The sequence below is a fragment of the Aulostomus chinensis genome, chromosome 23 (genome assembly GCF_037954235.1).
Source record: "Aulostomus chinensis isolate RoL2024-O1b breed Wild chromosome 23, RoL_Achi_v1.0, whole genome shotgun sequence".
Taxonomy (NCBI): domain Eukaryota; kingdom Metazoa; phylum Chordata; class Actinopteri; order Syngnathiformes; family Aulostomidae; genus Aulostomus; species Aulostomus chinensis.
In genome coordinates, this window is record NC_141342.1 from 14,119,556 (window position 1) to 14,143,623 (window position 24,068).

The 24,068-nt window shown below is 41.7% G+C and overlaps 2 protein-coding genes across 2 annotated transcripts; both read left to right on the forward strand.

Moving 5' to 3' along the window:
• Nucleotides 1-1,526: 1,526 nt before the first annotated feature.
• LOC147239691 (NADPH-dependent quinone oxidoreductase VAT1-like) lies at nt 1,527-12,921 on the forward strand. Its single transcript, XM_086194528.1, has 6 exons — nt 1,527-2,162; nt 7,793-7,997; nt 9,011-9,181; nt 9,277-9,366; nt 10,099-10,337; nt 11,448-12,921. The coding sequence occupies exons 1-6, from the start codon at nt 1,770-1,772 to the stop codon at nt 11,637-11,639; spliced, it is 1,290 nt and encodes a 429-aa protein (XP_086050654.1). The 5' UTR covers nt 1,527-1,769; the 3' UTR covers nt 11,640-12,921.
• A 5,576-nt stretch (nt 12,922-18,497) lies between these two features.
• LOC147239692 (putative phosphatase phospho1) lies at nt 18,498-23,815 on the forward strand. The gene is made up of 2 exons (XM_086195252.1): nt 18,498-18,553; nt 20,273-23,815. The coding sequence occupies exon 2, from the start codon at nt 20,306-20,308 to the stop codon at nt 21,083-21,085; it is 780 nt and encodes a 259-aa protein (XP_086051378.1). The 5' UTR covers nt 18,498-18,553; nt 20,273-20,305; the 3' UTR covers nt 21,086-23,815.
• Nucleotides 23,816-24,068: the final 253 nt, after the last annotated feature.

Sequence of the window (24,068 nt, forward strand, 5' to 3'; positions counted from 1 at the left end):
ACGTGATATAGCGGGTAGACTTTCGTCAAATATGCAGTAAAGGATGAGCTTCGTTTCTTCTCCTTCAGCTGTTTAGAGCATTTAGATTTGTGTTATTTTTTTTGTTTTTGTTTGCTCTTCTTAAATTAAAGAAGTAAAATGTCTTTTAAACTGGTCAGCGTGAGAGGAAGTGTCTCAGCTGCACCTGCTACCACGCCACACGATTGACTGTTGGTTGATCTCTTAGCGCCATCTTCTGGCCACAACCGTCAACTTGATTCCTAAATGATGCCACATGTTGACGGTTGAGAGAATCCTTTAATTGCCGTTGGTCATTTAATTTAGAAATGTTATGATTGTCAAGTGAAAATTATATATATATATTTTTTTATCTTAAATTCTCATTTGCCTGATGAAGAATTGATATATGCTCCATGAGATGAATACATGATTCATAAATATTCAAAATTTCAATTTATTTTAAAGAGATCAGTAGCAGAGGATGGCAAATAATATAGACTGTTTCACTCATTAATAAATTGTTGATTTTTTTATTTCTGCAAAAAAATGTGAGTTGCTATCGCACAAGTGCTCTAAACAATTAAGCAACTGCAAATCTTCTGACGAATTGAACGATACACTGCTCATTTTTCTAGCTGCTGTGTGTGTGTGTGTGTGTGTGTGTGAGAGAGAGAGAGAGAGAGAGAGAGAGAGAGTGGGGGGTAAATCAGTGCAAAATATCCCATTTTACATGTAATGTGTGTTACGTGTGCAGCGAATGCCGTCGCTTCTCAAGAATTTGTTAAGAAAAGGGCTCTTTAGATGGCTACATTACGCAGTTCCTCCTCAGATGGGTTCTCATGTTCCAGATAATGACCATGTTTACACCAGCAATGCTTCGTTTTGGTCTCCAGCTGGTGAATTTCTCCTGATTCGTCACTTTGTTCAGCTTTTAGAAAACTGTTTCCTCAGCCTGTAACCCTAAAATAATCCCATCTCTGCCTCCTGGAAATCCAGAATCCGGGATTTCAACCTCTCCAGTTTCCATCACCCTAAGCATTTTGCCAGTTAAAACTGAGCGGTCACTTTTTAAGTGAAGTAAAGCTCGCGATAAATAGCGAGATATAAACGGAAATTATTATACCCGTTTATAAAATAAAAGCACTTCCGTTCAGGATTAACCGTCCACTTTTGAATATTGAGCGGGCTCCATATTGAATGTAAAAATGTCACATTTAAAAAGCATGTAAACTAATTTCATTTGTTTGCAAGGTCAAAAAGGGCACATAGATTATTTGATTTATAATTTTTGGTTACAGTACATTTGTTACCTTATCGGTTGTTTTTAAAATTGTAACTTCATTAATCTGTTCATACATTTTCTATACATGTATCTCTACATTTCAACATTTTTTCCACATGAAAACGTTGAAAGTTGAAATCCTGAGAGTCGAAAATCTATTCATTTATGGGCGAGCCTCCAAATTAGAATGGAATTTTAATATGAAAATGTAAAACCGGAAACGACTTGAAAACACGTCTGTCTTGTCACTGGTCACTTGTTGAGCAGAGCGCACACAGGAAACCACGCAGTCTAATCTTATTTTGGAAAGGATCCGACCGTCTACGGAGAAAACACCCATTTTATGACTGGAAAATAGTTTGCTTTGTTATTTTGTATTGATCGGGATTTTTTTTCCCCATTTTTTTGTTTTAGTTTAGTTTTTTTCTTCGACAGAGAGAAACGCCCAGACACACTCAGCTATTGATCTGGACTACAAGCGTTTGTCATGTCTGGCGAAGAGGCTCCAACTCAGCACCAAGAGCCCGAGCAGCAGCAGCAGCAGCAGCAGCACGATGAGCCTCCTCCAGCCGCCGCAGCTGCGCCGCAGGAGCCCGACAGCAGCAGCCCTGCAGCCGAGGAGAAGCCCCTCTCCTTTCGAGCTCTGGTCCTGACTGGATACGGAGGCTACGATAAAGTCAAGCTGCAGGTGAAAACGGTAAAAAAGCAGCAACTGCAGCCGGGAGAGGTTCTGGTGCGGGTCAAGGCGTGCGGGCTGAACTTCGCCGAGCTTCTGGCCAGACAGGGGCTGTACGACTTTATGCCTGCCCCGCCGGTCACCATGGGAATGGAGGGCTCCGGGGTCATTGAAGCAGTCGCAGAAGATGTGAAGGACAGAATTGTGAGTACAATCAAGCTCCGCCACACCCATAAGCTGCCACCCCACCCATGATCTGGTCAGGTTAGGTGCGCTGCAGTTGCTAGACTTCATTAAGGTTTTAAAGCTGACATCGCACCTGCTGAACATGACCTCGCTGAAAATAGTTCGTTTGTTGGTCCTCCTTCCAAATCAGTGGAAACATGGAGCGAACCTCTGAACACATATTAAAGTGATACTTCACCCAAAAAGTGTATATTATGCCTTTCAAGTTCTCACAAATATGTGTCTTGGGCACACCTTTTTTTTTTTCCACTGCTGCATCACTTATTTGTGAGGACAGAACGCAGGAAGAGCCAGTCATGCACATTTAGCTTGAAGCTAATGTTGCCCCTTTATGACTCCTTCAATCCAGAGTGTCTGAGGCAAAGGGGATTTGGTTTATCATGCCAGGTGATGCACTCAAAGCTTGTAAACAGACAATTTTTGACACTTTTTTCTGTAGTTAGCTATCAGTCGCTATTAGCTTCAAGCTAAATATACATGAATGGCTCTATCCGCATTCCAGAGTCCCCAAAAGTAATACAAGAGGGGTAAAAATGTCTTTGTGATGGTAAAACACCTATATTGAGTACTCCAAAGGAAAAAATTAAACCACTAGCTTTCATAAACATTGCTTTGCTAAAGTTCATTTCAAGTGATGTGGTGATGCTGGTTTTCTGGAATCCCCTTTGTAATGGGAGTCTAAATAAGATAAGGAGATCCGGCTATATTTTAAGCAGTAATGAATTTTTATAATTTTTTTTTTTTAATACCTCCTCCTTGAGCTACCACCTTATCGTGGTGGAGGGGTTTGCATGTCCCAATGATCCCAGGAGCTCTTATGCCCCTGGTAGGATCACTCAAGACAAACAGGTCCTAGGGAAGGGAGCAGACAAAGAGGAACTCAAAGACCCCAATGGTGATCAGCAAAGTTGGACCGAATTTTCCCTCGGTCGGACGCGGGTCACTGGGGCCCCCCTCTGGAGCCTGGCCCGGGCTTGGTGGCAAGCGCCTGGTGGGTGGGCCTGCACCCATGGGGCACAGCCTGAAGAGGAAACGTAGGTCTCCCCTCCAACGGGCTCACCACTGATGGGAGGGGCCAAATGGATCAGGTGCTGTGTGGGATGGGTGGCAGTCGAGAGTGGGGACCTTGGCGGTCCGATCCTCGGCTGCAGGAGCTGGGTCTGGGCACGAGGAATGTCACCTCTCTAGTGAGCTGGCGGTGAGGGTGAGAAGTTCCGGCTAGATACAATCGGACTCACCTCAACACACGGCAAGGGCAATGGAACAAGTCCTCTCTTGATCAGTTCCCAGCAGAGTGCAAAGTGGCCAGTATGAGAATCAGCACCTCCCAGTCTGAGTCCATGGTTCTCGCCCTGAAAACGGTGGGGTGCCATCTCAGGGTTGGGGATTGGTGCAGCATCTACAGTGATGCGGACGCTGCATCGGTCCGTCGTGATGACGAGGGAGCTGAGCCGAAAGGCAAAGCTCTCTATTTACCCGTCGATCTACGTTCCTACCTTCACCTACGGTCATGAGCTTTGGGTGGTGACCGGAAGCCAAAATGAGTTTCCTCCAGAGGGTGGCTGCGCTCTCCCTTAGAGACAGGGTGAGAAGCTCTGCCATCCAGGAGGAGGTCAGAGTAGAGCCACTGCTCCATCAAGAGGAGTCAGATGAGGTGGCTTGAGGATCTGATAAGGATGCCTCCCTGGGGAGGTGTTCAGGGCACGTCCAAAAGGTAGGAGGCCTCTGGGAAGACCCAGGACACGTTGGAGAGACTATGTCTGTCAGTTGGCCTGAGAACGCCTCGGATCCCCCGTGAGGAGCTCGACGAAATAGTCATGGAGAGGGAAGTCAGGGTTTCTCTGCTTAGGCTGCTGCCCCTGCCACCTGACCCGGATAAGTGGAAGAAGATGGATGGATGGATAGATGGAGGGATGGATGGATGGAATTTTTGTCTCACCATATGGTCTAATTAGAGTTCCAGAGTCCAAGGCCACAGTTTGCCACTGAGTGTAACTGATCATAAAAGCTTTCGGGCGTCGATCTGCAGCCTGTTGCATCCTGCCGCTCAAAGTTGAATTAACTTTGATTAACCGCTGATTTTGCTCTCAGGAGAGCTCATACTTCCTCTATCTGCTCTGAGGGATTTTGACCAGTTTCAGGTTAATCCGACATATTTGAGCTCATTCTTTCCTGCGCTGTCAGCAGAAGAAGAAAAAAAAAACGTGTCGGTACGTTTTCGATGCAGAATGAAAAGCCCGGAGCTCCAAACAAAACAAATAATTGGGACTGAGCTTGAAAATAACACTCTCTCTTCCTGTAAAATGGGACATTCTGACTTATAAACACACACCGCAGTGTCTTTGCAGTGTGTCCTTCACGTGATTTTTTTTTTCCCCCCAGCAGTGCAAGAGTACATTTACCTTCGCTCTTGATAAAAGTTCTCTACGGGTCAAGTTTTATTCAATGTAACAGTCAAATGAAGAACATTTTCCCCTCCTCTTCTTCTTCTTCTTCTTTTTTTTTAAGGCCAGACACAGGAGAATGACTGTCAGTAACACCGGATGCACTCAGCTACTCGATTCCTTGAGATACTGCAGAGTTGACCCAGTACTAAAAGCTCTTCTGCTTACGTGTACTGCAATCAGTACATCCGGAGGATCAAAACTGGAATGACAGTTCAGAACCCTGGTTTGCTGATACGTGTTCGGCTTTTGATACAAAAAAAAAAATCAGAAGAAGAAAAAAAAAAAGTGGCATATTTTCCGACTCTGTCATTGTTGTTATGTAAGTTACTAACGTTTCCAGCTTTGTCATCCAGTTCGTGTTCTTATTGTATGGCTCTAACAAACGATTTCCAGGCTCAACTTTCAGATGGTTTTCTCTGCAGGTTTTGGGGGGTATTGTTTCATAACCCCCCCCCCACCAAATGAGGTAGTGTTTTTGTTGGCGTCTCTCAGCTGGATTATGCAAAAAAAACAAAATTGAGCCAGATTTTCACTAAATTTGGAGGAGTGAGAATACCTTTAAATTTCAGTGCAGATTATGATGGTTTTAGCTGAGTCACACTGACCCATAATCTGCTTCTTTTTCTCATCTCTTTCCAACGGAACTATAATCTATATTAACAAATTATGCTGTTTCATGTACAGCCAGTTACACTCTGAGATTATCTTGAATGTAACATGGAGTTATTCTCACACGCCGCAAAGCTAATCTTCATATGGACGTTTCGGCGTTTTCCTTTTTTATCACCATATTTAGCAGGAGCTCTTCTTTCTATCACACTTGTCTTCTCCATCAAGTATTTATTACTGACGCTCCCCCAGTGGGAGTTCAGAATTCCCCCTCCTCCACTTTCAATCCTATCACCTTCATCTCTCACTCCTCCTTAAATCTTTCTTTCCTTTTAAGAGGGAGAAGAATCTGTTAGAGTGTTGCTTGTTCCGGCGCTTGTTTTGTTTTTTGGGGAGAGGGTTTATTTTTTTAGGGAATTTAAAAAGTTAAAGCAGTGAAATGGTGACGCTTCGGTATGAAATGAAAAACGGTTGGGTTTTAGGTGCGTATTCGTAAGCAGGAGAGGGATAAGACTCTTTTTGGACGGGTGCAGGGATCAGCGGCGTCACATGAGGACAGGAGGGTGTGGCTGCAGATGTGGAGGATCCCAAACCTGCGCTGCATCCGTGTGGAGGCACCACCTGATTTCCGGACAAAAGCAGATGCATTTAACAGGGTTATTCCTCCCACTTTGATTCGTATTTCTGGGAGATAAGAACAGAATTTTGTAAAAGTGCCCTGCTTTTAGAGAAACCCACCATCTGTTCTGCAAAGTTCCTCTCGTTTCCAGTAACCTCAGCTTATGTCAGCTCTCTGGGAGCTGAGCTCAGCCGTTTATCATTCCACTTTTCATGCTTTTTTTGTTTTTTGTTTTTTTGGTCTTCCAATGTGTCGAAAGACAAATTGAATGGCGGGCGGGGGGGGGGGGCAGCTGAAGTTCAAGCTGAAAATAAAACTGAGTCGGGGGTTCACGTTACCTCCAAAGTACAAAAACAAATGCAGCTTTCTGTTGTTGTTGTCATTGTTATGTATGTTTATGGTTTATGCCCAGATATCTGTGTGTCCATTGTCAAGGGCTTGTTTGTGTGTATGTGTGTGCGTGTGCGTGTGCGTGTGTGTGTGTGTGTGTGTGTGTGTGTGTGTGTGTGTGTGTGTGTGTGGCAGGAAGTGTGTTTCAGAAGCTGTTTTAACAGGAAGCAGTGCAGCAATTCACAATCACACTTTTTTCCTGTAACCTTCCCTTTTTTTTTTTGGCGGGTTTCACAACACTAGTGACACTTTCAGTTTAGCAAGTGAAGGAAGGTGAGTTTGCAAAGCAAGAACAGCGTTTCCCATGAACCCGCTTGAGTGGGACTTGGGGGGCGGAGACAGTCAAGAAATTTTAATTTGAAAAAATAAACCGAAAGATAGGCAAGTAAAAATAGAAAATGAGTGACAGAATCAGACAAGCTATCTTGGTGTCCTTGTTCGTTCAAAGATGTGTTTTTATTGGCTGCCTCTCAGCCAATGAGCTCTTCTTTTGGCCCAGTTATTATTTGTTCAAATATTTCTTTTATTTGTTGTCTTTAATTTTTTGATTGTACTGAAATTAAGTTTTGTTTTGTTTTTTAATTTGTATGAAGCACTTTATAAACCTGTTAAATTATTATTATCACTATTATTATTAGTATTATCATGAATGATAAATTAAGTGAGCAATGCTGTTTTTAAATATGAAGATTTGCTGCTTTTCTTTGTCATTTATGACTTTAATTCGATGTATTTGGGCTGCAATAGGTTTTTTGATGCTAACGCCCCGCATCTTATGCGTCTTTTTAGGCTTTTCATATTAGGCATTTAAATGAATTGAGAAAATAATAGAATAGTTTGCAACAGTGAGCTATAGTTCGTCTGTTATTGGTCTGTGTATCATTGTGAGCTGCGCTGTAACAACTGGCCCCCGTACATGAAATGACTTCCTGTGTGCCTGACCTCAATTTGTCGTTTTGCCACCAGATGTGAAGGAAACAAGCCCGCCCCTCCTCAGATACTGAAGATGCACACACACACACACACACTCACTCACTCACACACACGTCTGCTGTCATCACTTTCCTTCAGAGCACGCACTCGTGAACCCTCAGAGCTCCTTTCAACCGGGAAAGTTCACTTAGAGTGAAGAACCTCTGCACCTCCAGTGGCGTCTAGATGAGCAAGTTTCTGCCTCCATTCAGTCTCAGGTCATTGGAGGTGAAGATCGTTTGGGTTTTAAGTGAAGAAACACAGAAGTGAAAGCTGTTCCCAGTGGGTGTCTGCAGGTTGTTGAGCAACAGAGACAGTTTCATCAAGAATAATGCCGGAGTTACATTTTTTTCCCCACATAATTTGTCAGTATATCAAACATCAAAAACAATTGGAAGAAAATGATCTGCAGTGTCTCCAGACTAAGAGGGTTATTGTGGTTTATGTCATCGTGCGGTGGAGATGAATATTTCTGAGTCACACACCGACACCCAGATCATCCTGGTCACGTCCCCCCTCCTCCTTCTCCTCCCTCTTCCTCTCTGCCTCAGGTCGGGGATCGTGTCATCGTGATGAGCCGCGGTATGTGGCAGGAAGTGGTTGAAGTGCCCGCCAACCGCACCTTCCTCATGCCTGAGACAATGAGTTTCGAGGAAGGCGCCGCTCTCCCCATTAACTACCTGACGGCCTACATGATGCTGTTTGACATGGCCAACGTCAGGCCAGGCAAGAGCGTCCTCATCCACATGGCGGCAGGTAACCACATGTACCCTAGGATTGTCAAATGAGTGGAGCAACACATTTTGAAGTCCCCGTTTTATAAGATAATGTTAGCTGTTTTTTTTTTTTTATTATTAGTTTCACAGTTGTTATAGTAGCAAAGACGCAGCAAAAACAAAGAAGGCATGAATTGTAATGCTGCACGTCATCGCTCTCGGCAGAAATCGGCCATTTTTTTATTGATGACACACGACAGTTTTGCTCAAGTGTCTTCACCTTTGCTTATCATCTGTCTTTTATGCCGGGGAAACAGTGGAGGAAATGTGTCATTTATGATCTCTTTCCGAATGTTATAGAAAGGAAGAACTATTTTTACCATTTACAGTTTTTCTTTGTTGCAGTATAACATGAATAAGTCCAAGTAACTGTGTGGATCATGACTGGATTCAGGATCACACCAGGTCAAATTAAAAACTGCAAGAACTGTATTATGATAATTTTCCCTTCCCTTATGAAAAGAACTATTAATCATATCCCAGGTGCAAATGGAGATTTTTTTTTCCAATTTCCTCTCGTCACATGAGATTATTCAGTTTTTCATACAGTTGAACAGGTCATTTTATCTGTCTTATTTCCCCAACACTCCCCCACCCCTGGTCTCCTGGGTAACCTGTGAAGGGTCACACAGGTCACTAATTATGTCTCTGAGCGCCGCCACATTTCCGTACTGAAACATCATTGGCGGCAGAGACCTGAGGTCAAGAGGTCACTGTGGACCACAGACGATGTCTTTCAACAGCTTCCATGTAAATGGCAAACCTGATGATTATCAGGCACGGTTGCTTCGGCAACGCGCCACATTTCCAAACTAAGCCGGTTTCAGTGTCTCAGTGGAGCTTGTGTGTGTGTGTGTGTGTGTGTGTATGCATGCTTTTCTCACAATGAGTCAGTGATAGTTTACATAACAACCACCATAAATCAATGGTTTGACTTAAAGACATTACAGGTCTCCGTAGAACCGCAGCTGCTCACGTCTCTTTGTGCCTTAGGTGGTGTTGGTATCGCTGCCACCCAGCTGTGCCAGACAGTTCCAGATGTGACAGTTTTTGGAACAGCATCCGCTTCCAAACATGAGACCATCGCCCAAGGTGGGGTCACTCACCCCATCGACTACCGCACCAAAGACTATGTGGAGGAAATCCGCAAAATCAGCCCAAAAGGTGAGACTAGACATGCCTTCATGTCTAACCTCCATTATTTCTACTTCCAAAGCTTTGACTATTATCCTCCTTCCTTATACGGTGTCTCTGTGCAGGTGTTGACATCGTGCTCGACCCACTGGCTGGTTCAGACACTCAGAAAGGTTTCAGTTTGTTGAAACCTTTGGGCACCATTATCGTGTTTGGTAAGACACATGGAGCATTCTTTGAGTTTACCGCTACTTTTTTTTTTTTTTTTAATTTTAATTTTACTTTCACAAATTGAATTTAAAATAATCTGAATTAAATTGATGTCATGTAAATTTGTCCCCCCAAAAATGAACGAATTTAGTCATGACAGGGTTTGTTATTAATTTTCGTTTTAGAATTTAAATTTCCCCGTCCAAATCCGACGATAGGAGTCCCTCCCACCGGCAGTATGTGTGACATCACAAATCTTTTGAAGCTGATCCTGGTTCACCATTCGGCGTCCTGTTTGACGAGCGCACCAACAGTCAGACAGAACGAGGAGGCGTGTTTTCTCCAGCAGTTAAACATGCAAAATGAAAAATATTTGTATATTCACATCATCTGGGATTGAGGGAGCGGATTAGTCGACTTTTTTTTCCTTTTATTTCTTTTCAAGATAAGAAATGTGTTTGAATTTGAATGTGTGTTCCCCCAGTCTGGGTTTGAACTTTCAATATTTGGAATGAAAAAGTATTTACATGTATTTATGTACATTTGAATGAGTTTAAATGGAAGTGGACTGAAATCTGTTGGCACAGAGATTTGGGATGAACAGGAAAAGTCAAATAACTACCATTAATTACTAATTACTATGAATATTTTTCATAATTGTATTGGGTTGCGGTTCCACCATCACTGCTCAGCCTGTTTTTTTTTTTTTTTTTTTTTTTTTTTTTTTTCCATTCTAGGTGCAGCCAATTCTGTGACGGGCCAGAAGAAGAACTTGTTCGCCATGGCGAAGACCTGGTACAACCAGCTGTCCCTCTCAACCCTGAAACTGATGCAGTCCAACAAGGCCGTCTGTGGCTTCCACCTGGGCAACATCGGTGACGAGCAGCTCATCGACAGAACCATGACTACGCTGCTGGAGCTCTTCAGGCAGGGGAAGATCAAGCCCCACATCGACTCCCGCTACCACTTTGAGGAGGTTGGTTTCAATGAATGTAACATGAATGTTAAGATGTTCGAGGAAATATCGTGTTTTGAGTTTAGATGTTGGTCGTTTTTCAGTATTAGCAGAGTATAAATATGTGTTTTCCTGAACTTTTAGCTGTCAATTATGTTCACACTGTTGATGATAATTTATCAAAACTTGAATCGTGTTCATTTTTTCTGACATTTGGTCACCAAAATTGGGATTTTTTTGATTTTTTTTTTTTTTTCAATATAATCGTCCAGCCCTGTTTCCAGATACTATCACAGTATTGTCATACTTGGTACATTTATTATACAGTGGAGACGCATTAAAAAGACAGTCCTTTTAAGTGACACACATTGAAGCATTTGCCAAACTGAAAAAAAACCCTTCCTGTTTTTGTTGCTTTAGGAGTCTTTGTGACTCACAATGGTTAAGTACAACAATACGAATTACACATTCTGTTTTTTAGAATTTCTTAAGGAAACAAACATCAGAATGTGTAACGCAGCCGCTTCTGTCACAGCCTCAAAAAAGAAACCCTGCCTGGGGTTTTCCCTCTCCATCACTCATGTGTAGTGGTGGATGAACAAACCTCACCGCCGCCACCGCCCCAACCCCCCTCTCTTGACAAGATGAGATAGGACTCAATGGCCGTTGCTAGGTGACAGTCTAAATTGTTGCCGTGGCATCCTCTACCGTCTGTCTGGTTTCAGAAGGGTAATTGAAGATAACCCCGGGCGTTGTGTTTGCGAGCAGGAAACCCTCGACCCCTGCAGGTTCTGAGAAGACATCCAGGAATGTAGAGACATCACAACAGCGATACGACTCGCGTGTGTCGCCGCCGCCGCAAGAGACGGACTCACTTCACATTGTCCTTCAACTCTAAAACACGATCTGAACGTGCTTCCTGTTTTGATGCGCTGTATTTATAGATGTTGCAAATCTAATTCTTTAAAACATACGGTGTAAAAACGCCAGCGTCAAACAGAACTTGCAAAATTTGATGAGAGACACGCTGTTGTTCCCTCATCTTTTTGTTATTTTTTTTGTCACAGATTTTGGGGTGGGGGTTTACAGATATGTAAATAATCAACACGCTCTGTTCTTCTATCGTCTCAGGTGGCCGACGCCATGAGGCGCATGCACGAACGCCAAAACATCGGAAAGGTCATTCTTCTTCCTGAACCGAAGGAGGAGGAAGAGAAGCCGGCGTCCAGCCCCGAACCGGAGGAGAAGGTGGAAAAAACTGAAGCTGCTGTCAACGAGGAGAAAAAAGAGGCCACAGAGGAAGTTAAAGAGGAGAAGGATTGAGTAATGGTGATGGTATTTTCAACTACTTCCTCAGCGAGTTTCCCTATTACTCAGTTGTCCAAAGGAAAAGAAGAAAAAAAAAAAGGAGAGAAGAAAAACCTTTGAATGCTTTCTTTATGTGTGTGTGGTGCAATACGTCTGTAGTGTCTCTGTTAAATGAAAATCACCTGTAGATCTGGAGGACGACGTGTTCTGATTACAGTCAACGTGACGGAGGGGCCTCAGCAGCTTAGCAGCCACAAAAACAAGCATCAGTGCACTCCAGCTTTATGGCGTCATCGCTGAAATCGTAGTATTTGAATGTAATCAGAGCGCAAATGAAGTGAAGAACGCGTTCATTGTAATCGAATTCTCAACTGTGATTTGTCAGCCCAGGATTTAGTTTTTTTGGGGGTCTTTTTGTGTATAAACATTGAGACTCGGTAGCTTTATTCTAGTTTCATAAACTATAATTCGATTATTAAGGAAAAACGGGCGTGGTTCACTTCCCCAGAAGGACGAGGTCAGTATCGTATTGTGGATTGTAATGATTTCTCACATATTTGTGCCAAATTTAAACTCCCAACAACTGTGAAGAAGAATTTGCAGGATTTTTTTTTTCCTCCTGCTTCCATTTGATTCCTGTGATTTTTAGCTGCTTTTTATTTCTCTTATCAAATTTTTTTTTTTTTTTAAAAAGGGAAAGAAAGTATGGAGTTTACGGAATATGTTCAACAACTCTGAAGAGAAAGTGGAATTCTTTTTTTCTTGTGACATCAGCGTTCCATCACCATGCTTCTGTAATTATGCACTTTTGTTTTGTATTTTCAGTTTTGGAGAAACTTTTTTTTAATGCAGTACGTATCTATGGTGATGAATTATTCACTTTAATCACGTTTTGTATATTTCTTTTGGATTGATAACCTCAGATTTGTGCTCAGTAATTCAGATGTTTTGTGCAGCTGCGGGTGTAATTCAATGCTGTGACGTAGAAGACGCCACCGAGACACCAGACAGAGAGAGAGTTCTCCCTCCGGTCCAGCTCCTCGCATTCCTCTCAACCCCCACCCTCCTCAGCACTGCTTCTGACAGAGTGAAGATGAACTCTCTCTCTCTCCCTCTCTCTCTCTCCCTCTCTCTTCCCTCCTCTGCTGCTGGTTTGATGTCTAGAAAGCACTTGTAACCATATAGATTGTGCTTCGCTTCTATACATTTGTGTTCAGCTTTTTCTTTTGCCTCTTGGATAAGTATTGTTAAGACTGGCTGGGATTCCTTCTCCTCGTGAAGTAAAATCTGATATGGAGTTTTGTGTGGGAACTGGAGTCTCACTGTGCTTCTGTGAAATCCATTTCTACAAAGTCCCCCAAGTGTGAGTTCTCTTGATTTTTTATATTATGTTTTGTCTTGTTTTTTTGGGGGGGTGGGGGGGAATGCTGCTCTACATAATTTTGAACCCACAAAATTTGCAGATTGAAAAAATTGAATGAAATGTTTTTGACCCTCTTCTGGCGCAAAAAAAAAACCAAAACAGAACATAGAAGTCTACTGGAAAAAATCCAATTTATTTTTGTTTTCCATGTTAACAAGTTTGGTGGCACGGTGGTGCAGTGGTCAGCACTGTCGCCTCACAGCAAGAAGGTTCCGGGCTCGAGCCCCGGCTCAGGCATGAGATCTTTCTGTGTGAGTCTCCATGTTCTCCCTGTTCCTGTGTGGGTTCTCTCTGGTACTCCAGCTTCCTCCCACAGTCCAAAGACATCAAGAGGGGACGAGGCTGATTGATACTCTAAATTGACCGTAGGTGTGACTGTGAGTGTGAATGGTTGTCTGTCTCTATGTGTTGGTCCTGTGATGGACTGGTGACCTGTCCAGGGTGAACCCCGCCTCTCGCCTGAAGGCTGCAGGGATAGGCTCCAGCCCCCCGCAACCCTTAACAGGATAAGCGGTAGAAAACGGATGGATGGATGGAAAAGTTCTCAAGATTTGTTTTGATGTCGTCAGTTGTAGTTAACGTGGATACAGCTGTGATCTGTCAGTTGTTGCTGTCATATCTTACATTCTGAAGGGAACATCACGTCCCCAATAACTTGAGGCCCATAAAGAACATACAATATTTGACAGCTGCTACAGTAGATTGTCATGCAGCAGGAGGGACATCTAGTGGCCAGTGATCGTACTATGCCTTTAAATTTGTTATTTAAATACTAAATACACAAAGCTGGTTAATAATAAACCTCTATCACATCTCACCTCATCAAATCAGACCACATCAGAAATTATTACTACCATTTTTACATCTGATCCTTCTCATTAAAAAGCGATGTTAAATTAAAAAAAAAAAAAAACATTGGAAATCGTAATTGAAATAAGATAAGATCAACTTTTATTTGTCCCACAGAGGCAAAATTGGCACTGTTGGTGGAAAAAGTGCAGAGCAATAAATAGCAGAAACTACAATAAACTACAGTAAAAAAAAACTGTAATACACTCAAACTACAATCAACTACAATAAATCTTAGCATAAGTGTTGGCTATTGCACAGTACTGTGTTAAGTATTGCAAATATAACAATTTACTAATACAGATCCTATTCATTTATCCTATTGTGGCATATAGCTTTTGGGATATATATATATATATATATATATATATATATATATATATATATATATATATATATATATATACACAACATATGAAACAATGTACATGGACACCATCACATAACTTAACAAATACAGAGGTAATTACAGAGGCTATTAGTTCATCCCAAACATCCCCCCCCCCCCCCCCCTTTTCCTTCCTGACCATGTGACTTCTCACACGTTGCAGTACGGTCATCTCAAAGAAAGGCACACGCCACCTGATCTCCATCAATCGCTTCCAAACAATACTCTGTTTACTTACACTACTTCTGTTTATTCCTGTTCTCCCCTGTGACTCTCCACCCATCCCCACCCCCACCCATCTCCTCTAACTTCCATATCAACCATTATACATTCCTCCATTGTTTGCTTCCACGTGTGTAGGCTGAGAAATGTCATCTCCTGACTGCCAGACATCTTGAGTTACGTAGGGATGTTGATCAGCCGTCCCCTCGCTGACCTGCTGCTGTTAAAATAAGCGTTTCTCTACTCTTATCAGTGATGGTTGACTCATTCAAAGATTCAGGCACACTTTGAGATCAATGATAATCACTGCATGTAATTGAGAGGACTACATTTATTCCGTGTGCTGATGGCTTCTCAGCATTAGTGATATTCCTGAAGGATCTTACTGATGCTGTCTCTTATCCTTCTGCGTAAAATTATGCACATTGCAACCAATTTATATATGTGGAACATCCTGCATGCTAGAGCACCAGCAGGGGGCATCATTTAGTCAGTCTGAGGCACTGAAACTAAAGGTTGTACTACTCCAGAGTAAATAGTTACAGACATTGATCTTTTCAGCTGTTTTCAAGCAACAAAAACTCTATGTCAGCATTAAAACAACGAGTAATAATCACTGTAGTTTTCTGGTTCCAAACTGTTAGTTTTCTTCCGGTCAAACATCATTTGTTCAGCCTTCTGTTCTGTCTGACAGGCCTGTAACTTGTAAGTTCCCATGACAATCCCATGATCATGAATGTGTGATTGTATTAACCTATACAGTCATTCAGTCTGTCTGTTGATCAGTCAGTTAGCTGGTCAACCACAAACTGAACTATCCCAACAAGTGTCATGTGAAAAAACTTGCATTTCTCCTTTTTTCCCCCCAACGATATGTCAGCCTCCACTTTACGCTTTGTGCTTATCACAGAACGTTAATTTCTTAAAGGGACAGTTCAGATTTTTGGGGGGGTTCAGTCATAGTTGCTATTTATTTCCTCCACAATGCAGCTTTGAGTGAGCCTCAGTCGGCTAATCCATACAGGAGCGTGACCTCGGTGAGCATGCATGTTATTTCTGTCCGACCTTTCAGAGCTGTAATGAGGAGCAGCATGGATTAGTATGAGGAAGAACGCTGCCGATCAACATCATCATTGGTAAGTGGCACATAGGACTCAACGTTTTTAAAAAACAAAACAAAACTGAACTATAACTTTAAATGGGAGCTATTGTGCTTCTTTTCTTGCCTTTAAATGTGGCTACATGTCAAAAACTCATGTTAATCAATGCCAAAGCATCATATAATGAGGTACGTGCTTTTCTTTCTTTTTTTTAATCAAGCCCTGCAGGCTTTGCACACTTTGTGTTACCAGCCTAAAAACAAAAAGGTTTTACAAGCTACATCAAGGTGTGCTTGACATCCATATATGGGCATGCTCTCTTCACGCACACAGCCCCATACGAGCCCCTCCCCCAGTTCACTACCGTGAAATGCTCCCACCAGGTGTGAGGGAAAGTTAATTTTGTTGGGGCACGGGGTCTTTCTGGGTGAGTCTCCATGTTCCTGCTGGGTTCTCTCTGGTACTCCAGCTTCCTCCACAGTCCAAAGACATCAAGAGGGGACGAGGCTGATTGATACTCTAAATTGACCGTAGGTGTGACTGTGAGTGTGGTTGTCTGTCTCTATGTGTTGGCCCTGTGATAGACTGGCGACCTGTCCAGGGTCTGATCTAGAAGAACAAACTGAACCCCGCCACTCGCCTTAAAGCCACTGGGATAGGCTCCAGGCCCCCCACCCCCACCCCCACCCCACGACCCTTATTAGGAATAAGCAGCAGAAAATGGATGGATGGATGAAATGGTGAATGGTGACCAGTCACAGCGAAGTGTGAGAGGCATACACAGAGGAGGGCAAGGGTACCGTAGCAGGAAGAGAAACCACAAAGCTTTCAATGCAGTCAGGCCTGCCCTGCTGATCTATAGAAGAACAAACTGAATTAGAAAGACCCGTTTCGTTTTCACAACAAAACTCTCACATTTTTTCAGGTGGTACTTAAAGCATCTCTCTGTGGCATATATTAAACCCAGACAATGAATCAAGCAAGAAAAGCTCGAATTTAATGTCTTTTATTAGACTTAAAAGTAAAAGATTTAATCATAATCTCTGCAGAAAAGCGACACTTTCCTAAAAAAAAAAAGAAAAAAGCATAGCCTGCAAAATTACATCTACTGGAATTACATCTACAGTACATAAATTTACTGAAAAAATTTAAAATTCTGCAGAGGTCAAAAGAACAGCCGCCGTAACATGTAAACGCTCTAGTATGAAGTACAGGTGACTCAAAGATAGAGATTGACCTTTTGACATTGTTGCGTCACAGACATCTAAAGCTGGACGTTCGCACAAACGCCAGTCGGAAACCTACAAATTTCTTGTTTATTGTCTACCCAGACTCTAATTCTGGTGTTTTAAGTTGTTCTCACCACACTGAGAGGAAGTATTCAGCCTTTGTACTGAATAGCTGACGATATTTCCTTTGTTTAAGTCTCAAATGTCTGCAGAGGTCTTAAGATTGAAGCTGCTGACAAAAGCCAGCAGAAATACCTCCTTTATTTTTAGTATCGCTCTCTCTCTCTCTCTCTCTCTCTCTCTCTCTCTCTCTCTCTCTCTCTCTCTCTCTCTCTCTCTCTCTCTCTCTCACTCTGGACTTTTCCCAGAGCACAACTATTTGACTTCCTGCCAGTTACGTCAAAATGAAGCCTACTTTCATTATTCACATTATAGAGCAAAGTTTTATCCCTCGTGCTGAACTAATCAGTAGATGAGCTTTAAAAAAATTTAAAAAAATAGGCCAGAGCAATTAAATGACACAATCTCTGCGTAATGTGAAAAAGATTCCAATATAATAACATATTCAAAAGCTTTTATTTATATGAATATCTTAATAAATTGAAGTGGTGAACAAGTATAGCATGTAGACAGAAGGAATATGCCTGTTAAAGCCCATTTTCATACAATAAAAAGACAACTATTTCACATTTATGCAGTAAAACTATCAAATTTCTGGAGTTAAAAGGTAATTTCTTGTATTTGAGATTCATTTTTGTGCTCAGAATGTTTGTTTGATGTCAGACTCGGGGAGCCCGACGGGACTATTAACTAATTCACTTCAGCAGTATTTCGAGAAGTATTCAGAGGCTGAGGGTAGGAGCAAATTGAAGTAACTCCAAACTCTCAAAGGTGGAACTACAAGAAAATGAATAGCTGAGCTCCATTACATGATAAAAGATATTAAACCATCACCCTACTCTAGGCTAGTCCTCAAAACATTTAATAATTCAGCTGTAGTTTCCTGGACCCGGTGGTGGTATCATATAAAACTGTTCACTCACGGATGAGAGCTGAGAACCTGGAGGAGATGGAATGATATTAACTATTGCAACAGACCTCAGGAGAAAGGTTTCATCAATCATATGGAAGATAAGAAATGTTTTGGTGAGAATGATGTATGAAGGACCAGGGAGCATTCCATTGTCATGGAGGGTCAAATAGTCTTTGTGTCACTCAGACTCAGTCTCTTTTTCCGTGGTTCTTCTCTCACACCGAGTCTTCTCACACTGCTGCCTGATCCGGTTACCAAAGATGATTTGCTATGAATCAAAGAGCATTTTAAGAAAGAAACCAGGATGAACAGTGATTCACTTCTTTTAAATTGCCATTTTTTTCAAACGATATGATATATCACCTTTTTTTCGTTTTTTGTTTTTTTTAAAATTTTACATCTGATGGGCCAAATGGACCCAAACAGCAGGCCTAATAAGAGCCCTGGACCCCACTTTGGGCAGTCTTGTTACAGAAGACATAATCCAGAAGTCAATTTTGTTCAACTGCTGAAATTTTCTTTTAATTTGAAAAGGTTCGGCGGAAGTACAGGGTTTTACTAGTCCAACCTGACGTGGTGGCTTTATATGGGAATACCCTGTGTGCTGCTGAGGGAGTCGTCTTTAAAAAAATCTTGTCGCGTCACTGGGATGCGGTTGCTGGAGCCGCTCGGTCGCTCAACACCGGTAGGCCTGTTTTCTTGTTTTAGTCACCGCCTTCACGCTTAATTCTTCTGTCCTTTTCTTTGAATTGAATTTTGTTTCTCTTTTTCTGCATATATACATTGTATATAAATATATAGTTGCCGCTCGGAAGAAGCGATCAGCCTGATGACTTGTGACAGAATGACTTTCAGTGGTAACCTCTGATGCAGGAATAGCGCGCCGGGGTTAATTTTAGACAGCTCAGAGTGCAAATATGCGGCTATTAATAATGTAGCACGGCACACTTGGCACAATGCAGAGGTTACGAGACATTTAGCTCTGTGAGCAGCGTGCAGTTGCTCTCGTGTTATTACCCCGCCAATCAGCTGACACTGTAAAACACAGTGAAGCAATGCTGCAACATTACCTGATGCCCTGCTTGGCTCATGCTGCATTCCTGCTGCAGATTGCTCCGTTATTTGCAGCATTGTGCTATTAATGGTGGTGGTGGTGGTGGTGGTGGTGGTGGTGGTGTGTGTGTGTGGGGGGGGGGGGGGGGGGAGTGTAAGCCATCAGTTACACCTCTGCTACAGTGGAATGTAGATTCACAGGCCTTCAGCTTGCGCTGGTTGACAGTTTTATTAGCTCTTGTCATTATTTAATCACATGTATGGCCATGAGGATAGCGGTCATGTACATTTAATGTAGTACAATAGTAATATTATGTGATATATATATATATATATATATATATACATATACATACACATATACATACACATATATATATACACATATACATACACATATATATACACACATATATACACACATATATATGTATATATATACACATATATGTATATATATACATACATATATATGTATGTATATATATACATACATATATATGTATGTGTGTATATATATATGTATGTGTGTATATATATATGTATGTGTGTATATATATGTATGTGTGTATATATATGTATGTGTGTATATATATATATGTATGTGTGTATATATATATATGTATGTGTGTATATATATGTATGTGTGTATATATATACATATATATGTATGTGTGTGTATATATATATATATGTATGTGTGTATATATATATATATATATATACATGTATGTGTGTGTATATATATATATATGTATATATATGTTTTCACACTCCCAAATATCACCCCTGAACTCCTGAATAAATTCCCTCCCAGCTATATAGCTGATGGAAATGTTTACTTGACTTTTAAGGTCAACTCAAGTTACAACATGCCTGTAACAGAGGAAGCCTTGTACTGCAAATACTGTCTATCGCCTGTGCAAATATGGAATTCGCACATATAGATGAACGTCTGAGAGATTTTTCTCTCCTCGTCTCCCACATCGAGCGATGAAGGAATGCCCGCTTGTAGAAAGATGAAATTTAAGATATGTTTTGAACACTGAAGGTTGGTTCCTTTCAGCGAGTGTGATAAATATTTTGTTTACAGTCTGTGTTCCTTTGTTGAATTTAAATTTAAACTGTTCCTTCTTTCCACTTGTGAAAACATCTGTTTTCCTTACAGTTCATGTCCTCATTGAGAGTATTTATATTGACTGTATCTGGTTCTTTTGTCAGCTCTGTGTGGTTTACTGCTGCGGTTTAATTGAACCTCATCTGCTGTTTTTTTTCTTTTGTTCTTCAAAATTTGATGTCCTTGACTCAACCAAACCTGCATTTACTGTCATTGTGCTCCTTTTTTCTACAGAGGGCCCGTTGCTGATTCCTCGTGCTGCTGAAGATGACCGCTCCGACCAACCAGACCCGTGCCGCACCACGAACACAGCGCTTTTTGGTGTTGTTTGACTTTGACGAAACCATTATCAGTGAAAGCAGCGATGATGCTGTGGTGCGTGCCCTTCCGGGTCAGAAGCTCCCCGATTGGCTGAAAAACAGCTACAGGGAGGGGCATTACAATGAGCACATGCAGCAGGTCTTGGCCTACATGGCAGAACAGGGTGTGTCTAAGGACTCCATCCATTCTGCGGTGGAGAAGATTCCACCCACGCCTGGCATCCTTAACCTCCTCCAGTATCTGCAGAGCCACCATCAGGACTTTGAGCTGGTGGTGGTCTCAGACGCCAACATGTACTTCATCGAGACGTGGCTGCAGCGTGCAGGGGTGCGTCAGCTTTTCAGGAAGGTTTTCACAAACCCAGCTAGTTTTGATGCAAGTGGTCGTCTTGTGTTGCTCCCTTTCCACTCCCACTCCTGCTCCTGTTGTCCCGACAACATGTGCAAGCAGGTGATCCTACAAGAGTATCTCGCCAGCAGGCAAAAGGAATGCGGTGGTACCCCATTCCAGAGGGTGTTCTACATTGGAGATGGAGCCAATGACGTCTGTCCCTCTCTGGCTCTCGGGCCCAGAGACACAGCCTTCCCTCGTAGGGACTTCCCCATGCACAAGTTGCTGGTGGAGATGCAGCATTCCAAGGCAGGCAAGTTCAGGGCAAACATAGTTCCTTGGACCAGCGGGGAGAATGTTGTGGACTGCTTGAAGAAGATAATGGAGGAGAGATGAAATCTGGGTTCAAGAGGGGGGGAGAAGAGGGAAAGAAAGGAGTCCAAGTCCTAATTTTACCCCAGCTACTCTTGGCACAACTTATAAAGATGTAGCCACTCAGAATGCATCAGTTAGCATCCCCTGATGTGGAAGGAACAGTTATTTTTTTTGCTTTCTTTCTGAATTTGACAATGACGGTGTTCTCTGTTCCATATTTGTAAGGTCAATACATGGGAGGAACCAAAGATTGGTTTGCTTAGTTTAGATTAGATTCGCACTTAAATTGGAAAAGGGGCAAAACAGCTAGCTTGGCTCTGTTCAACGCTAACAAAATCCTACTACCAGCATTCTGGAACTAAAAAAAAAAAGAAGATGTAAAAGGCTGGAATTGTTTTTGGTTTTTTTAAGCAGAACACAGTCAAAATATAATTTAGCCAGTCAGTTGTAGCGTCAGGCTAGCTGTTTCCCCTATGCTAAGCTAAGCTAATTGGCAGTTTCTTCATCTGATCCTCAGAAAGAAGGAGAATTATCCTCTAAAATATCTTCTTTTAAAAAAAACAAAAACAAACCCTGTCTACTGTAAAAACATATTCTCAGCTTGATTCATTGACATGGAGTATTTTATATGCTTACAAGACCTGAACTCAGACTGGAATGCAAATCAATAAGCTGAACAGTCAAGATTATCAGGATATGCAGTATTGAGGAGTTCTGCTTCTCAAGTCTGGATCAAAAAGCTTCTTCTTCTTCTTCTTCTTCTTCTTCTTCTTCTTCTTCTTCTTTTTAACATTTGTGCCTCATGTACCGAACATCACATCTGATCGCCTCACAGTGTCTGAGACTTTGAGCAAACGTTCTTACCAGCCGGACGTACTTGTAAGAAATTTCTCTGACAAAGAGCACCAGTTCATGATACATCAACAAAGTATCCTGTCCAGTTTGAGTAGAAACACAAGAGAGCGGTTCTTCGACTGCGTTTCCACTTCTTTTGAGACTTAGATTGGATCACTTATCCGGTCACGTTCTTGAACCAATCCAGTCTTCTTTTGACCTTACCTCCAGAACCACCGATTTCAGATAAGGATGGACAAGGAGAGAGGCGGAAGAGAAGAAAGATAAGATTTAGGTTATTAAATTAGGATGGGACAAGAAGGAGGCTATTTCCCAGGAGCTTCATTCAGGAAGCACTTTTTTGATGTAACCTTGAGCTCAGTTATGACTCAGAGAAATCTTCCTATTTTGAAATGTTCATTTCCTCTCGGGTTTTGCTCATTGACGTAGGAACGAGTGATAAAGCCCGGTCTGAGACTGAAGCCCACGCATGTCGTGGCAGAGCGGTACGAGCGCGGCGTATAGCAGGGATAAGGTGACAGAGGCTCATTCACTTTACCCACGCTCTCACCACCACTCATTACTGATACCTAATCTAAGCCTTGATTATACAACTGTAATCTACACCAGCATGAGATCCAAAGGGAACACCGTAGCCTGTGCGTCTGCACTTTGGCCCTGACAACTACACCCCGTGAGTCAAACTATGAACTCAAGGGCGTAAAGGTACTAGTTCATGATGACCACTCTCAGTAGCTTCTATCAAGACTTTCAGTCTCACTTGTACTTCATTAAGTCAACAAATAACCTCACACTGCTTCACTAAATTCTTGACAGGAGCTGTAATGTTCATGCTAAAGAAGCGCTTGTAATCATCGATTCTGCTTCAGTCTGTTTAAATTTTGGGAGGAAACATGGAAAACCGTGTCTAGACTTACAACTTGTTGATTTGGTCGCATCCTGTTTATGAGTTGCGGCCTAAATTCCTGCACTAATGGGGCATGTCTGCTGTACCTTTCTTTATCATTAAAACCCAATTTAAAGTTTCCATGTTATGCACGTACAGAGAGAACACATCAACACTGGCTCCATCTTGTAGGTCAGAGGTAATATGAAGAAGAATGTGTGTGGTTTTCTTTTTAGATGCATTCTTTTTTTATTTTAAGTAACACTAACATTATAAATCCTCATACATTTTGGTCAGTATTGGCACTGATAACTGATTAACTAGCTTTAAAAACGAACGCAAGAGTGCAGGAAATGTCCTTTCAACAGTGTTTTATTTTCTCAGGGAGTAGAGAGTAACGTGTTAACACACAAACAGGATGTATGTATATTACATGAAATGTGTCTATTTATAGATTTGCTGCTTTAGGAACAAAAGAAAGTTCACAAGATGTAATCAACTAAGCTGGAGTTTGACCCGGAAATTCTCTTGTGATCAAATCCTAATCCATTAATGCTTTGTGATTAGCAGACTAAAGGTCGACGAGCCTCGATCCACGAGGTGGTGGGATTAGTACAATATAAGGGGGGTATTTTGATTTGCTTTAACTCCTTGTGGACCTGAAAGACTTCCATGGAATTCTGTGCAATAATTCAAAACTGTATACTTGATAAGATGTAAAAAAACGATTTGAGGTCAAACAGGGAAAAACTTTGCAGCACTGCTTCCTGCTATGATTCAGGGATTTGAAATGGCCCCAGATCAACAGATTAAGGTGTTTATAGTGAACTTTTTATTGGTGTTACTTCTTTAACGTCAACCAAATAAAATAATATCTTGTTGGGACTCTGGTCGACGAATATGCTACCTTTGTTTTGGTTTTCTGGTTTGCCGTGTATGTTTGTAATCTTAATTGTATGTGTAAAGAATCACTGTCACAGGAATATAAAGCCATTATCTGTTTAATCTGCTTAGTTGTGTGTTGATTTTAAAATTATACACCTGAAGTATCAAAAAGACTCATTATTTTTCTGATTTTTCCAAATAATTTGCAAAAAATAAATAAATCTTGTGATCTTCAAATAGGTCAATTTTTGGGTGTATAGATACATCCTGTACAATATATTAAAATATATATCAAACATCTATATATGAACAGTCTGACGGAAAATAGGTCAAATTGACGCTCCGTGTTCTTATAAATATCATGGGATATATTCAAAA